The 16,975-nt window shown below is 43.1% G+C and overlaps 1 protein-coding gene across 1 annotated transcript in view; it reads right to left on the reverse strand.

Moving 5' to 3' along the window:
• Positions 1 to 4,253, reverse strand: part of DDI2 (DDI proteasomal shuttling factor 2) — a 28,607-nt gene extending 24,354 nt beyond the window's left edge. The window contains exon 1 of the mRNA XM_077775902.1: positions 4,048 to 4,253. Within this exon, the coding sequence (XP_077632028.1) occupies positions 4,048 to 4,185 (138 nt within the window). The 5' untranslated portion in view covers positions 4,186 to 4,253. The remainder of the gene's footprint in view (positions 1 to 4,047) is intronic.
• Positions 4,254 to 16,975: the final 12,722 nt, after the last annotated feature.

Genomic DNA, 16,975 nt, shown 5'->3' on the forward strand with positions numbered 1-16,975 from the left:
CCCCCCCCTGCTCCCAGTCCCCCTCCCTCTCAGAAAAAAAAAAAACAATAAAAAAAAAAAAAAAAAAGACCTGTCAATTCCATAGTTAAGAATACATCCTGAGAGGGGCGCCTGGGTGGCTCAGTTGGTTGGGCTCAAGTCATGGTCTCGTAGTTCGTGGGTTCGAGCCCCGTGTCGGGCTCTGTGCTGATGGGTGGCTCAGGACCTGGAGCCTGCTTCAGATTCTGGGTCTCCCTCTCTCTCTGACCCTCTCCTGTTTATGCGCTGTCTCTCTCTCAGAAATAAATAAAAACCATTTTTAAAAATTAAAAAAAAAAGAATACATCCTGAGAAAATCAGAAATGGAGACAAAGCCTTACGTACATACATATCCATGAAAATGTTACTAATAACTGCTTCCAATTTTCCCCGATTCAAATGCCCAGCAATAGGCAATTTTTTAAATAAACTGTCATACATCTATATGATAGTATATTATGCGGCCGTTAAAATTATAAATTTGAAGAATCTGAAATGTAATGGGAAAATGCTGACAAAGTAGCTTTGACTGAACAAAGAAAATTGAAACTGTTAGTACACTTCAGGGCATCATGTCTAAAAGTTACATTTTAACCATATAAAAGGAAGAAAGCTTAGGGGAAAAATACACTAAAAAGTAAACTGCAGTTATTTTGGGGGGATATGGTAGTAACATTCTCTCCTTACCTTTTCCTATAAGTTACAAATTCTCTATAATAAATACATAGTATTCATCAGAAAAAAAATACATGAAAATTACCTGCAAAATAAATATGTCAAAACCAGCTACCATAGAAAATTTCAGTTTCTACTGCTTTAAAATAGTGTTTCACAAACCACAAATCATGCTGTGTATGGAGCTGCTTTTCCGGGATCATACAGTTACTGCTATTATTTGGCATTTAAATACGCCTTTTGAGAGTCCATACACATTCTGCACACGTTTTTACTACATGCTATCTACAGGGGTAAATTATAATGATGTTTCAAAAATACAAAGACATTAATTTAAAGTGAAGCAAAGTTCTGATAATTCTTTGAAGTCTGCCCAGCCAAGTCTGCATCAAAGCATCAAACAGAGCTATGCCCGGCTTCCAAGCCCACACTTGTATTAGGAGATGGAACGAACCCAGCTTTAATCACATGTACAAGTAGAGATCGTTTCTATTCTAAATTTGTTATCATCGCATTAGAACTACTATAATCAGACTAGAGCTGTTAAAAGGTAACGTCCTTTCCGAGTGCACACTTATGCACCACTGATACCGATATGAAAGTCTGAATTTTAGACCAGTGATCCCCAATGTGGGGCAGGCATGCAAAAACAGTTCTTTAAAGATGTAGGAACAGAAAAGTTATTAGAATTTTCATTTCCATTTATTTTAGTTCATCCTTCCTTAAATTCTACTCTATGGCTGTTTATAAGGTACATAAGGTTATTATTTCACATACACTGTACCACTTATGTTTCCAGTTATTCTATACATATATGTGCATATATATAACGCATATAACATTAGTTCATGTTCTTAATTTATTATATATATTGCAAAGATGTATGTTCCAAAACACTGTACTCAAAGGGAAACCTGACTGAAAAAGTTTGGGGATCAGTGGTTTGGACAGACTGTGACAGGAAACAGCCAGGAACATTAAAAAAAGAAAGAAAAGAAATTCCCTTTAGAAATGGAGGTGAAGAAATGAGAACAGATAAGGTAAACAAGAGTGAGGGAGAAAGACCAGGACTAGAAGGGGAAGGAAGGGGAGGAATATGGGAGAAGCTGGGAGGTGAGGCGCTGGGGGTGGGAGCCTCAAGTTAAGTGATGTATTTGTAGGTAAAACTATAATGATGTTTACCGTTATGATTTGGTGAACGGAAATGACTCAAGTGTGTGTCTAGGGTGGATCCTGTTCCTGCCTCATGGGCAAGGCAAGCAACTGAAAAGACAGCCGACCACCAGACATCTTAAAATAGATACTGTGTTAGGTTACAATGGAGCCAACGGAACAAACTTGCAATAGGGGAGCAGTTTACAGGCTGGGTGGTGCAGGCTTCCGAGAAGACAGGAGCCCAGGTTTCCATATGCTAATCTGGCCTGGGAGGAGGTAAATGCCCAAAGGGTGACCCAGTGAATAAGAATTCGTGGAGTTAGCCTACCAGTTCATCAGTGAGGTACTCCTAACATCCTGAGCTAAAAGAGGCCGGTGCCTGCCTGGAGCATGCAATGGACTATCTTTTCCAGGTCCCTTCCTTTAAATTTGCTACAGCCCAGCTCAAAAAGGGCAGGAAGAGGGGCGCCTGGGTGGCTTAGTCGGTTAAGCGTCCGACTTTCGCTTAGGTCATGATCTCGCGGTTGGTGGGTTCGAGCCCCGCGTCAGGCTCTGTGCTGACTACCAGCTTGGAGCCTGTTTCAGTCTGTGACTCCCTCTCTCTCTGACCCTCCCCTGCTCACGCTATTTCTCTCTCTCCTAGAAATAAATAAAAATATTAAAAAAAAAAAAAAGGGCAGGAAGAGACGCCATGCCACTTTTCATCTTCTCCCAAGGCCAGATAAGAACAAAACCAATTTACATCTTCATTTTTTATTTCCCCCACCTGCTGGTGACTCTAACCAGGATAACAGAACGGAGGGTACAGTTGTTCTCTACAACTGAAAATGCCAAAAAATTCCAGGGTTGCGTTTATCTCCCTCCTTAAACTGTCCTTTCCTAGCTTTTCCCATGAGGGGGAACCGGTTCCTCGGTTTATAGAAAAAAACTGCAAAAGAATCCCTTTTACTGATCTCTTTGTAGCTTCTGTAGCGTCAGTCTGCGTTATCTGGGTGACACTTTGCATCCTGAAACATTTTCTTTATGCCAAGGTTCTAAAGTTCACACAGTGTAAAGGAATCATACTCACTTCTGAACAAAATATTGACGCACTTGTTTATCATAATACAGGGCAGAACAGGCTGCAGTTGGGCAATAGCTTTTAGAAGTATTTCATAACTGCAGGAGAAAATCAAGATTCACATTCTGGGGCCCTGGAGGACTTCTGTAATGTTCTTAATGTTTAGATCATGTCCTCCAAGGTCCACTTATCAAGATTTAAATGTTTTAGTGTAAAGGCCAGAGTTATCGTCACAAATTCTGTCTGGTGGCAGCTCGGGGCATTTTGAGAATAAATCATGTTGCTTATTTCACATAAATGGAAGAGCAGCTGAATTTCCTTCCAGCATGGTAGGGAAATGAAACAAGCAAATCACACCGAGAAGATACTAGGCCATTTCTACGAAAATATCCTCATAAAGCGCTGAACTTTGAACCCACCCAAACTTTGAATCGTGGCCTGAAAAAAAGAGGGATTCTGGCCTACTACCAGCGAGGAAACCAGAGACTCAAACAGCTTGAATTGAACTAATAACTACCCCTCCTCCTTTTTTTTTTTTTTTTAAGAATTTAATCAGAAATGCCATATGGTAGGGAAAAGGGAAGAGGGCATTTCCAAATGCCTCAAAACAAGGGAATGCAAGTCTCAAACTTTTTCCTTCACTGCGAGTGCAAACGTCTACATTTAAAGGTAAATTACGTTTGCTTAAGCAGGAGCTGTCTCCAGAAAACCAGATGAACATCCACCTAACCACAGCGATCCAAACTGGTATTTCTGGTTGGGGAAGTAGAATGTATGAACTCTTGCAAACCTGGAGCTGCTTCTTCGGTCCCCAACACCCCAAACTCAGGATTATTAGGGGAGAAGGGACCGAAGAGCCCCAAGATGGGGCGGGCCGCCCAACACTCCACGCGCCCCTCGGGCTGCAGTGGGTGCGTCTGCGGTCGGGTTCTCCGCTCCCTCCCATGGCACCCCACCCCGCGCTCGGGGTGTGTGGGGGCAGCTACCGATTCCAGCTCGCTCCCGGACGCGGGGGCGAGCTGGGAGAGGCCATCCTGCTCCCCCACCCCCAATTCCCCACCAACAGCAAAGGGAGGGCGTGAGACCCCAAAGCTGGAGGGCTAGCCCTGGAGAGAGACCCCGCTCGCTGCCCGGCGTACCTGGCTCTCGGCTGCGGGGATGCCGGACTCGAGCTCGCACAGCGCGCGGAAGTTGTGCAGCTCGAAGTCGGCGTCGACCTGGAGGGAAAAGGTCACCTCGGAGAGGTCCCTCCGCACACAGTACACGGTGAGCAGCATGGCCCGGGCCCGACCCAGCTCGGCTCGGCCCGGCCTCGGCGCTGGGCTGCGGGGCGGTGGCGGGGCCTNGATGGGCGGGGCTTGGGAAGGGAGAGGGCGGAAGGGCGAGCAAAAGGGAGAGAGGAGAGCAATGAGAATCAAAAATGTGCTAATTGAGTGGTTTAATAGCTGAGGTCTGGGGATGACTCCACAACCTCATTCATCCGACAGGCATTTATGAAGCCCCTTTCGTGTGCATACAAAAATGCGTAAAAATAGGGGTCTTTCCTGAAGGGACTCAGGCTGGTGTAGGAGACTGAAAACTAAACAGAAAGTTCTAAAATGTATTTTACGTAGCAGAAATTGAGGCTCAGAGGGATTAATCCACTTCTTGTCCTATGATGATTAGGATTAAAACCAAAATCATAATCTGCCTGGTCTATACAGCCAGTTTACTCTGGCCCAGCCTTCTCCTCCAGACCCCGCCCCTGAGCCCTTCCTGCACTCCGCTTCCAGCCACCTTGGGACTTGGGGTGCCTCCAAGGCTCCCTTCCCCTGCCTTGGACAGTTTTCCCTCCATTTGGGCTGTCTCCTTCCTAGACCTGGGCACCGCTTAGAATCCACTCCAGGAAGTGCTTTCTACTGTAACGGCCTGTCTGGGGCCACAGAGCTGAGGCGTGGATAGAGGCCCAGAACGTGAGGATTCGTCAGAAAACCAAAACGGATGCAAGCGTGGCATCTCCCTGTTTACCACCCGTTTGTTCCCTATCCATGGAGGGGAGACCCCTCTTCTATTACAACAGGGAGGGAGGGAGGGAGGGAGGAAATAGGATGGCTACGGATGCGGGTAAGTAGGTAGGTTTGGTGGCCAGAAAGTCAATGACCAGCTGAAGACTTTCCTCGGTGGAGGAGGGAGGGTCATCTGTGGAGAATAAAAAGTAGAGGAGCAAGGGGTTGAGAAGAGTGGTTGTATCAGGTACAGAAAGCCTGACTATCAGTGATGTAAGCAAAGAAAGGTTTGGTTTTTTTCACAGGTTAGGAAGCCTGGAGGTAGACAGCCACATCTGTTCCATGACTCAATGATATCGGGGCCTGTATTTCTGTAAATCTTTTGGTCCTTCCCCTGAGAGACACAATATGGCTGGCTGCCTCTACCCCATGCATCATTTTCTTGCTCGAGGCAAGAGCTTGCCCAGAGTCCTGCAGCCCTGCCTATAAACAGACTCACGCTTACATCTCACTGGCCAGATCTGTGCCACATAGATGCACACAAGGCTAGGAAAGTGAGTGTTCAGCTTTCCTCACCTCATTAAAGGACATGGGCAAGAGAAATGGTTTCCGCAATGGGTGTTAGATGAAACCTACATAGCGCCTACTACGGCAGAGAAGACTTGAAATAACCCTTGCACATTGAAGCGAGTTGAACAGAGAAGTGATGTAGAATTGCCGGGTGGTGTCAAGGATTCAGCTGAGGTTGGAATCATGAATTGATTCATTTTTCTGTTACATTATTTTTCTAGTGGTGTTCAGGTGCCCACGTGTGACGGAGTTTTTTGTTTTTTTTTTCCAAAGATGGGCACAACAGTATCTTCCATCTTATATGTTCTACAATGTGTCCATAACATTCCTTCTATTAAGAGATCGGTGTATGTCCCTCCATGTATTTTCACTTTTATTATTTTGAGAGAGAGCAAAGGGGAGTGTCTGAGAGAGAGAGAGAGAGAGAGAGAGAATCTCAAGCAGGCTTCACACCCAGTGCAGAGCTCAATGTGGGCTGATGTGGGGTGATGTGGAAAACAAAGGCAGAAGGAAATGGCAGATAAAACTAAATGTCCTTATAACCTACAGCCCATTGACAAATACTTGAGGCTATCAGAGTAAAACATCTCCCTACTGTCTTAATGTTAGTGCTTTGCTAGAGGGAAAAACAACCTTAGCTTGACAATAGCTAGGCCTCCAGTATCCTGTGAGTCTTCTTTAGCATATGAAAATCCCTTTGGAAACTTCCCCTTGACTTGATCTCTCCCAACTCCCAAGTATATACCAAGTTTCTCATGGTCCCCAGGTGGCAGCACTCCCTGCCCATGGGTCCTGTCCCTATGCTTTAATAAAATCACCTTTTGGCACCAAAGACGTCTTCAAGAATTCTTTCTTGGGGTGCCTGGATGGCTCAGTCAGTTAAGCGTCCGACTTCACCTCAGGTCATGATCTCATGGTTCGTGGGTTCAAGCCCTGCGTCGGGCTCTGTGCTTGACAGCTCAGAACCTGGAGCTTGCTTCCAATTCTGTGTCTCCCTCTCCCTCTGACCCTCCTCTGCTCACACTGTCTCTCTTTCTCTCTCTCTCTCAGAAATAAATAAAAAACATTACAAAATTTAAAAAAAGAAAGAAAGAAATAGGGTGATGTCATAGAGAGCAACTTAAGGATGGAAATATGGTGTGAGGGACACCTGGGTTGCTCAGTGGTTAAGCATCTGTCTTCAGCTTAGGTCATGAACTTGTAGTTTGTGGGTTCGAGCCCTACATGCTGACAGCTCAGGCCTGGATCCTGCTTCGGATTCTGTCTCCCTCTCTCTTTGTCCCTCCCACACTCACACTCTCTGTCTGTCTCTCTCTCAAAAATAAACATTAAAGGGACACCTGGGTGGCTCAGTCGGTTATGCAGCCGACTTTGGCTCAGGTCATGATCTTGCGGTTCATAAGTTTGAGCCCCGCATCAGGCTCTGTGCTGACAGCTTAGAGCCTGAAGCCTGCTTCTGATTCTGTATCTCCCTCTCTCTCTTCCCCGTTCATGCTCTGTTTCTCTCTGTGTCAATAAAAATAAAATAAAATAAAGTAAAATAAAATAAAATAAAACACATTAAAAAATAAACATTAAAAAATTTATAAAGAAAAAAGAAATGTGGCATGAACACTGGATAGGATAGTTCAGTGAAGATGTTTCTGAGAAGATGATATTTGAGTTGAGACCTGAGGAATCCGAAATCAGCCACCTAAGGGAAGAGTTCTCAGGCAGATAAATGGGAAATGCAAAGGCCACTAGCCTAGAAGGAGTTTAGCATCTTGTGAGAAGAAAAGAGGCTAGTGGGGCTGGAGTAAGTGGGAGAGAAAGTGTTACATGAGATGAGAAAAGGAAGAAGGCACCAGTTCATGTAGAGCCTTGTAGCTCGTAGTGAGGCATTTAGATTTTATCCCAAGTACAAAAAAGAAGCTATTATGAGGTGGGTTTTTTTTGTTTTTTTTTTTTAAGTTTGTTTTAAAGTAATCTCTATGAGGGGCGCCTGGGTGGCTTAGTCGGTTAAGCGTCCGACTTTCGCTCAGGTCATGATCTCGCGGTTCGTGGGTTCAAGCCCTGCATCGGGCTCTGTGCTGACTGCCAGCTCAGAGCCTGGAGCCTGTTTCAGTCTGTGACTCCCTCTCTCTCTGACCCTCCCCTGCTCACACTGTCTCTCTCTCTCTCCTAGAAATAAATAAAACATTTAAAAAATTAAAAAAAAATAAAGTAATCTGTATGCACAAGATGGGGCTCTAACTCATGGCCCTGAGGTCAGGAGTTGCATGCTCTTCTGACTAAGCCAGCCAAGCACTGTTATGAGGGTTTTAAGTAGGAAAAGTATATTGTGAGATTTATGTTTTTAAGAGTTCATGCTGTCCTGAAATAAACCCTCACATTTATGGTCAATTAATTTTTAACAAGAGTGCCAAGATAATAGAATGGGAAAAAGAATAGTTTCTTCAACAAACGGGACAACTGGACTTCCACATGCGAAAAAATGAAATTGGACCCCTACTTCCCACCACATACAAAACTAACTCAAAATGGATGGCAGACTTACATGAAGAAGCTAAAGCTATGAAACTCTTAGAAGAAAGTACAGGAGTAAATCTTTGTAACCTTGGATTTGGCAAAGCCATCTTAGATAGGACACCAAGGGGCACCTGGGTGATTCAGTCGGTTGTGAATCTGACTTCGGCTCAGGTCATGATCTCATGGTTCATGAGTTTGAGCCCCACATCAGGCTCTGTGCTGACAGCTCAGAGCCTGGACCCTGCTTCGGATTCTGTGTCTCCCTCTCTCTCTGCCCCTCCCCTGCTCCTGCTCTTTTTCTGTCTCAAGAATAAACATTAAAAAAAAAAACAACCCAAAAAACAGATAGGACACCAAAAGGTGCCAGGAAAGAAAAAACAGATAAATTGGACTTTATCAAAATTAGAAACTTTCGTGTTTCAGAGACATCACTGAGAAAGTGGAAAGATGATCAGCAGAATAGGAGACAATATTTACAAATCACATATTTCATAAGGGACTTACGTCTAAAAATAAAGAATTCTTACAGTTCAGTAATAAAAAGGCAAAACAATTTTTAAAAATTTTTAATATTTATTTTGGCGGGGGTGGTGGGGCAGAGAGAGAGAGAGACACAGAGTCTGAAACAGTCTGCAGGCTCCAAGCTGTCACCATAGAGCCTGACGTGGGGCTCGAACTCATGAACCACGAGATCATGACTTGAGCGGAAGTCAGACACTCAACTGACTAAGCCACCAGGTTTTTTTTAATGGGCAAAGGAAGGATCTGAAAAGACATTTCTCCAAAGAAGATCTACAAATAGTCCATATGAAAAGAAGCTCAACATCATTAGCCATCAGAAAAACGCAAATTGAAACCATAACGAGATACCATTTCACATCCATGAGCATGGCTATAATCAACAGGACAGATAATAATAAATTGTGATGAGGATATGGAGAAATTAGGACCCTAATACTTTACTGTGGGGAATTTAAAATGGTGCAGCCACTTTGGAAAGTTTAGCAGTTCCTCAAAAAGTTAGGCATGGAGTCACCATAAAACCCAGTCATTCCACTCCTAAGTGGTTCCAAGAGAAATGAAAATATACATCCACACAAAAGCTTGTACGTGAATGTTTATAGTAGCGTTATTCATAATCACCAGGAAGTGAAAACCACCCAGGCATCCATCAACTGAATAAATAAATAAAACGTGAGGGGTGCCTGGTTGGCTCAGTTGGTGGAACATATGACTCTTGATCTCAAGGCTGTGAGTTTGGGCCCCATGCTGGGTGTAAAGATTACTAAAAAAAAGAAAGTAAAATATTTAAAAAACAAAACAAAAAACGTGATAGGTTCATATGGTGGAATGTTATTTGGCAAAAAAAAAAAAAGTATTGATACATGTTACAGCAAAGATGAACATTGAAAACATTATGCTAAGGGAAAGAAACCAGTCACAAAAAAGATACATATTGTGCAATTCCAACTATATGAAATGTCCAGGAAAGGCAAATCCATAGAAACAGAAAGTATAATAGTGATTGCCTAAGGCTGGTGGGCATGAAGGAGTGGGGGTTATTTGAGGAGTGGTTGCTAATTGGCACAGAGTTTCTTTTTAGGAAAATAAAAATGTTGTAGGGGTGCCTGGGTGGCTCAGTGAGTTAAGCATCTGTTCCACTCTTGATTTCAGCTCAGGTCATGATCTGGAAGTTAGTGAGTTCAAACCCCACCTTGGGCTCTGTGCTGACAGTGTGGAGCCTGCTTGGGATTCCCTCTCTCTCTGCCCCTCCCCTGCTTGCTTGCTCTCTCTCTCTCTCACTCTCAAAATAAATATATAAACATTAAAAAATATAATATATATGAATATGTTCTAAAATGGGTTGTAAAATGATTACATAACAGTGTAAATATACTAAAAGCCATTGACTTGTGCACTGAAAAAATATTTTTTAATGTTTATTCTTCAGAGAAAGAGACAGAGACAGAATATGAGTAGGGGAGTGACAGAGAGAAAGAGGGAGACACAGAATCCGAGCAGGCTCCAGGCTCTGGGATGTCAGCATAGAGCCTGACGTGGGGCTTGAACCCACAAACTGTGAGATCACAATCTGAGCCGAAGTCAGAAGCTCAACCAACTGAGCTGCTCAGGTGGCCCAGATTTGTGCATTTTAAATGGATCATTTGTAGGATATATGATTTATATCTCAATAAAGCTATAATTTTCTTTTAAGTTCACACTGGCTGCTAAGTGGAGAAGGGAAACAGGAAAGTGTTTAGAGGGCTACAGCAGAGTCTCCATGAGAGAAGTGATGGATTAGAGAGGCATTCTGAAGAGTCATTAGGACTTGTTAATGGATTGAACTTGAAGGAAGAGAAAGAGGGAGGAATGACTCGTGAGTTAAGAGAAAAGAAGCCCAAGAAGCAACATATACTCAATACATTCCAGTGAGAGGGAGGAATGACTCGTGAGTTAAGAGAAAAGAAGCCCAAGAAGCAACATATACTCAATACATTCCAGTGAGCAACTCGTGTTCTCTGTTGCACGAAGATCCAAGGTCCTGGCTGTTAAAATGGGGGGAGGGGGATCTTCTACAAGCCCTTCCCACCTGGATCCACCGAGTGTGTGTAGCAGAGCCCTCTGCCATGAGCTTTGCTCACTGGTCTCATGTCCCATGTGTCTTGAGAGAATCACTTCTGGAGCAGAGTTCCCACAGTTTTCCACAAATCAGCCCCTTTCCTCTTTCCCATTTTATTTATTTACTTTTTTTCCCCATCATGATAAACATTCTCTTTAAGCCCCATCACCTATTGCACCCATTCCCCCCACCCCCCTGTAACCATCAGTTTGTTCTCTTTGTTTCTTGGCTTGTTAAGAGTCTGTTTCTTGGTTTGTCTTTTTTCCTTTTTGCTTGTTTTGTTTCTTAAATTGCACAGACAGCTGAGATCACATGGTATTTGTCTTTCTCCATTTTGCTTAGCATTGTGCTCTTTACTTCAATCCATGTTGTTGCAAATGGCAAGGTTCCATTCTTTTTTATGGCTGAATAATATTCCTGTGTGTGTGTGTGTGTGTGTGTGTGTGTGTGTGTGTACCACATCTTCTTTATCCATTCATCTGCCAACGGACACTTGGGCTGCTTCCATATTTTGGCTATTGTAAATAATGTTGCAATAAACATAGGGGTGCATGCATCCCTTTAAATTAGTGTTTTTATATTTTGGGGGGTAAATTCCCAGTAGTGTGATTACTGGATTGGAGAGTAGTTCTATTTTTAACTTTTGGAGAAGGCTCCATACCATTTTCCATGGTGGCTGTACCAGTTTGCATTCCCATCAAGAGTGCAGGATGATTCTTTTTTCTTCAAATCCTCACTAACACTTGTTGTTTCTTGTGTTTTTTATTTTAGCCATTATGACAAGTATAAGGCGATATCTAATTGTAGTTTTGATTTGCATTTCCCCAATAGTGAGTGATGTTGAGCATCTTTTCATGTGTCTTGTTGGCCATCTGTATCTGTATGTCTTCTTTGGAGAAATATCTGCTCATGTCTTCTGTCCATTTTTTTAAAAGTATTTTTTAAACTTTACTTATTTTGAGAGAGAGAGACAGAGCACACGAGCAAGGGAGGGGCAGAGCAAGAGGGAGAGAGGAAGAATCCCAAGCAGGCTCTGCACTGCCAGCACAGAGCCCAATGCGGGGCTCGAACCACAAACCGTAAGATCATGACCTGAGCCAAAGTCAAGAGCCGGATGCTTCACCAACTGAGCCAGGTAGGCTCCCCTCTTCTGTCCATTTTTTAACTGGGTTGTTTTTTGGGTGTTGAGCTGTATCAGTTCTTTATATATATTGGATACTTACCCATTATTGGATATGTCATTTGCAAATACCTTCTCCCATTCAGTAGGTTGCCTGTTAGTTTTGTTGTGTCCTTTGCTGTGCAGAAACTTTTTATTTTGATGTAATCCCAATAGTTTATTTTTGCTTTTATTTCCCCTGCCTCAGGAGGCCTATCTTGAAAAACGTTGCTATCGCCAATGTCAGATAAATTACTGCCTGTGCTTTCTTCAAGGATTTTTATACGTTGAGTCTCACATATAGGTCTTTAGTCCATTTTGAGTTTATTTTTGTGTACGGTGAAAGAAAGTGGTCCAATTTCATTTTTTTCCCATGTAGCTATCCAGTTTTCCTAACACTATTTATTGAAGAGATTGTCTTCTTCCCATTGTATATTCATTCCTCCTTTGTCAAAGATTAATTGATTATATAATTGTGGGTTTATTTCTGTGTTTTCTATTCTATTCCATTGATCTATGTGTCTACTTCGATGCCAGTACCATACATACGGTTTTGAAGTTATAATATAACTTGAAGTCTGGAATTGTGAGACTTCCAGTTTTATTTTTATTTTTCAAGATTCCTTTGGCTATTCAGGGTCTTTTGTGGTTCCATACAAATTTTAGAATTTTTGTTCTTGTTACGTAAAGGATGCTATTGATATTTTGACAGGAATTGCATTAAATTTGTAGATTAGTTTGGGTGGTATAGACATTTTAATAACATTTGTTCTTCCAACCCGTCTTTCTATTTCTTTGTGTCATCTTTTTTGGTAATATTTAAAAATGTACATATTTGTTTATTTTTATTTTTTTAATGTTTATTTATTTTTGAGAGTAAGAGAGTGTGAGTGGGGGAGGGGCAGAGAGAGAGAAGGAGACACAGAATCTGAAGCAGGCTCCAGGCTCTGAGCTGTCAGCACAGAGCCCGACGTGGGGCTCAAACTCATGGACTGTGAGATCATGACCTGGGCTGAAGTCGGACGCTTAACCGACTGAGCTATCCAGGTGCCCTACTTTGTATCATCTTGAATTTCTTTCATCAGTGCTTTATAGTTTGACCTTATCAGAGTACAGGTTTTTTTTACCTCTTTGGTTACATTTATTCCTAGACATGTTATTGGTTTTGGTGCAATTGTATTTGTGATTGTTTTCTTTTCTTTTTCTTTTTTTTTATTTAATTAAAAAATTTTTTTGAGACAGAGGGAGAATGCAAGCAGAGGAGGGGGCAGAGGGAGAGAGAGAGAGAGAGAGAGAGAGAGAGAGAGAGAGAGAATCTCCAGCAGGTTCTATGCCCAGCACAGAGCCCAATGCAGGGCTTGATCCCACGATCCTGGGATCATGACCTGAGTTGAAATCAAGAGTCGGATGCCCAACAAACTGAGCCACCCAAGCACCAAATATGATTGTTTTCTTAATTTCACTTAAGAAAAACCTTTTTACTTTAGAGGGGTGGAGGGTAGAGGGGAGGAGAGAGGGAGAGAGAGAGAGAGAAAAAAGAAAACGAGGGGGGGGAAGGCGGGAGAGAAACAGAGACAGAGACAGAGAGACTGATTCTCAAGCAGGTTCCACACTCAGCGTGGAGCCCAATGCAGGGCTCAATCCCACGACCCTGTGGTCATGACTTGATCTGAAATCAAGAGTCAGACACTCAACCAACTAAGCCACTCAGGTGCCCCCATAATTGCACTTTCTGCTGCTTCATTATCAGTGTACAGGAATGCAACAGATTTTTGTACATTTATTTTGAATCCTGTGACATTACTGAATCCACTTATTAGTTTTAATAGTTTTTTTTGTGAAGTCTTTAGGGTTTTCTTTTCTTTTTTCTTTTTTAAATGTTTTATTTATTTCTAGGAGAGAGAGAGAGAGAGAGACAGCGTGAGCAAGGGAGGGTCAGAGAGAGAGGGAGTCACAGACTCCGAAACAGGCTCCAGGCTCTGAGCTGGCAGTCAGCACAGGCCCGACACGGGGCTCAAACCCATGAACCGCGAGATCATGACCTAAGCGAAAGTCGGACGCTCAACCGACTAAGCCACCCAGGTGCCCCGTCTTTAGGGTTTTCTATATATAGTATCATGTCATCTGCAAATAGTGACAGTCTCATTCCTTATCAGTTTGGATGCCTTTTATTTCTTTATGTTGTCTAGTTGCTGTGGCTACTATTCCAGTACTATGTTGAATAACAGTGGTGAGAGTGGGGGCACTTGGCTGGCTCAGGCAGCAGAGCATAGGATTCTTTATTGATCTCAGAGTCATGAGTTAAGAACTGTTGAAGAGGGGCACCTAGATGGCTCAGTAGGTTAGGCATCCGACTTCAGCTCAGGTCATGGTCTCACCACTCATGAGTTCAAGCCCCACATCGGGCTCTGTGCTGACAGCTCAGAGCCTGAAGCCTGCTTCAGATTCTGTGTCTCCCTCTCTCTCTGCCCCTCCCATGTTCACACTCTGTGTGTGTGTCTCTCTCTCAAAAATAAATAAATCATTAAAAATTTAAAAAAGAACTATTGAAGAAATTAATGGTCTGTGTCCAATATGGTTCTACTGTTGATTATGGTGAGTGAAGCTAAGTTGTTCTAAGTGGCTAAAAAACTTTGCACATATCCACAATATTGCAATGATTTGTGCATTGGCAGTTCTCACTAATAGTGTTTTGTATCTACTTTATATCTTAAAAGGTGGCTCCGTACCCTTAGCCATGACACCTGAGATCCCTCCACAACTGCGATGTGCCGTTCCAAGAAGAAAGACACTCATGTTTCTCATGAAAACCCAGGAGCTTCCTGAAGGGAAAGAATAGAAAACAGCACTTTAACTACCCAGTAGTTGAATATCAAGGTAAATGAATACCAAGGACACATCAACAAACTCCCGGACAAATGTCAACAGAATAGGTGAAGTAAGCTTGTGTCAATCCAGAGGTTCTTGGGAAAATTTACCTTCTCCACCAAATTCCCTGAAGCCCAGGAATCTGGAGCTGATGACTGATACCTTTATCCCCTATTAAAATGCAGCTACCCTGCATACCGAGTTTCAGCAGTCGTTAGTACTTGAGTGTGAATTGGTCTAGATCCTATTATTTTTAATGTTTTTAATTTCTTTTGAGAGAGAAAGAGAAAATAAGTGGGGGAGGGGCAGAGAGAGGGAGTCCGAGAATCCCAAGCAAGCTCCATGCTGTCAGCGCAGAGTCCAGTGCAGGGCTCAAACCCACAAACCCTGAGATCATGACCTGCACCAAAATCAAGAGTCGGACACCCAAACGATGGACCACCCAGGCGCCCCAGGCCAGCTCCTTTCCTGAGAGCAGGTTTTAAAAAGGCAAGTGAGGAAAGCAGGACCCATGAGAACTAAGAGGAACAGGTGGAGAGTCCATGAGCCAAGGAAGGAGCATCAAGTTGAACTTGCCAAGGACAGACTTTGGCCTGTTTCATACTTTTGCCCAGGCTGACTCTGGGAATCAAAGTACATTTTGATCTCTAGCTACAAACTTCCGAGTAGGCAAATTATGGTGCTTGAAATTAAAGCCATAATTACCTGCAATCTTGTGATAACACAGAGTACACAGTACATTGGAAATGAGGAGTTGACCTAGAATATAATGGGACTGAAATGCTCTCAGATTTTAGGAAAGATAAGCAGGAAAGGGAGGAGGCACTGCATTATACATCTGCACATGATCCTGGCCTAAGAAATAGGAAACCGAATGAGAAGAGTTTTTGTGTTAAGGTAAAATGAGTAAAACAGAGCACTCTCTGATATCAGTTGACCCGCCAGGAATAGCAAGGTAAGAGAGGCTCTTTGAGCAACCATGAACTGATGATAAGGGAAGAATTCAAAGAACAATATATACCTGTTTTAAAAAAAAAAAGGGAGAGGGGGCGTGCCTGGGTGGCTTAATCGGTTAAGCATCAGACTTTCGCTTAGGTCGTGATCTCGCGGTTCGTGGGTTCAGGCCCCGCGTCGGGCTCTGTGCTGACTGCCAGCTCAGAGCCTGGAGCCTATTTCAGAGTCTGTGACTCCCTCTCTCTCTGGCCCTCCCCTGCTCTCGCTGTCTCTCTCTCTCTCTCTCCTAGAAATAAATAAAAATATTAAAAAAAATAAAAATAAATTAAAAAAGGGAGGGTGTCACAAATATCAAACAAGTACTTACAGTGTTTGGGGAATCTAGTCCCTATTATAGGAGTTTTACAACTCAACCAGGGTAAATGCCTTTACCAATTTGTTTTTTCTAGTACAGAAGGATTAGGCGAGAGCCCAGAAGTAGATAAAAAAACTTTGCTGGTGGCAACCATATGGTTTTGAAAGTCAGGGTTTTGGAGCACATCCAGGCATCTCCCCGTGTAGTGTGCAGGCAGAACATTGGTGCTTTAGTTAAAGGTTGGAAATAGATGTTTTTCATTTTCTTTTCTTTTCTTTTTTTTTTAAGTAGCCTTCATGCCCAGCATGAAGCCCAGTGCAGGGCTTGAACTCAGGACCCTGAGATCAACACCTGAGCTGAGATCAAGAGTCGGACGCTTAACGGACTGAGCCACCCAGGCCACCCCTAGATATTTCCACTCTTCAAGATTTTTATAGCTTGGAGAACCTACTGTTCACTAGCTGTGTGAACCTGGGCAAGTTGCTTAACATTCCCATAGCTCAATGTCCATGTCCGTGCTATCCATAAGTTCAGTTTATGAAACTTCAGTTTTATGAAAGACCTGCATTAGTACTTGTTTTCGCTAACCCAGAGACACCTGCAGAGGATTTTCAAACTTATGAAATGGTCATCACTTCTTCATTTGACATCATTTCGATTTACAAAAGGCTTCAGAGGAACCATCTACTTTCAGATCGCAGGGGAAACCTGTAGTTCCCATCTCAGAGAGCATTTAGAAGAATAAAATGAAGTTGTAAACATAGCAGTGTAAGGTAGTGGTTAAGACTAGGCTCGAGTCAGATTGCCTAGTTTGAATCCCAGAGCTGCCACTTACTACTCGTGTGTCCTTGGGCAAGAGACTGACCCCTCTCTACGCCTCAAGGTCTTCACCTGTAGAATGGAGATCACATCTCACAGGATTTTTGTGAGGATCACATGATTTGATACACACAGAGTGCTTAGAAGAGTGTGTGGTGGGGCGCCTGGGTGGCTTAGTCGGTTAAGCGTCCGACTTTCGCTTAGGTCATGATCTTGTGGTTCGTGGGTT

Source organism: Crocuta crocuta, unplaced genomic scaffold (assembly GCF_008692635.1).
Source record: "Crocuta crocuta isolate KB4526 unplaced genomic scaffold, BGI_CrCroc_1.0 scaffold127, whole genome shotgun sequence".
Classification (NCBI taxonomy): Eukaryota; Metazoa; Chordata; class Mammalia; order Carnivora; family Hyaenidae; genus Crocuta; species Crocuta crocuta.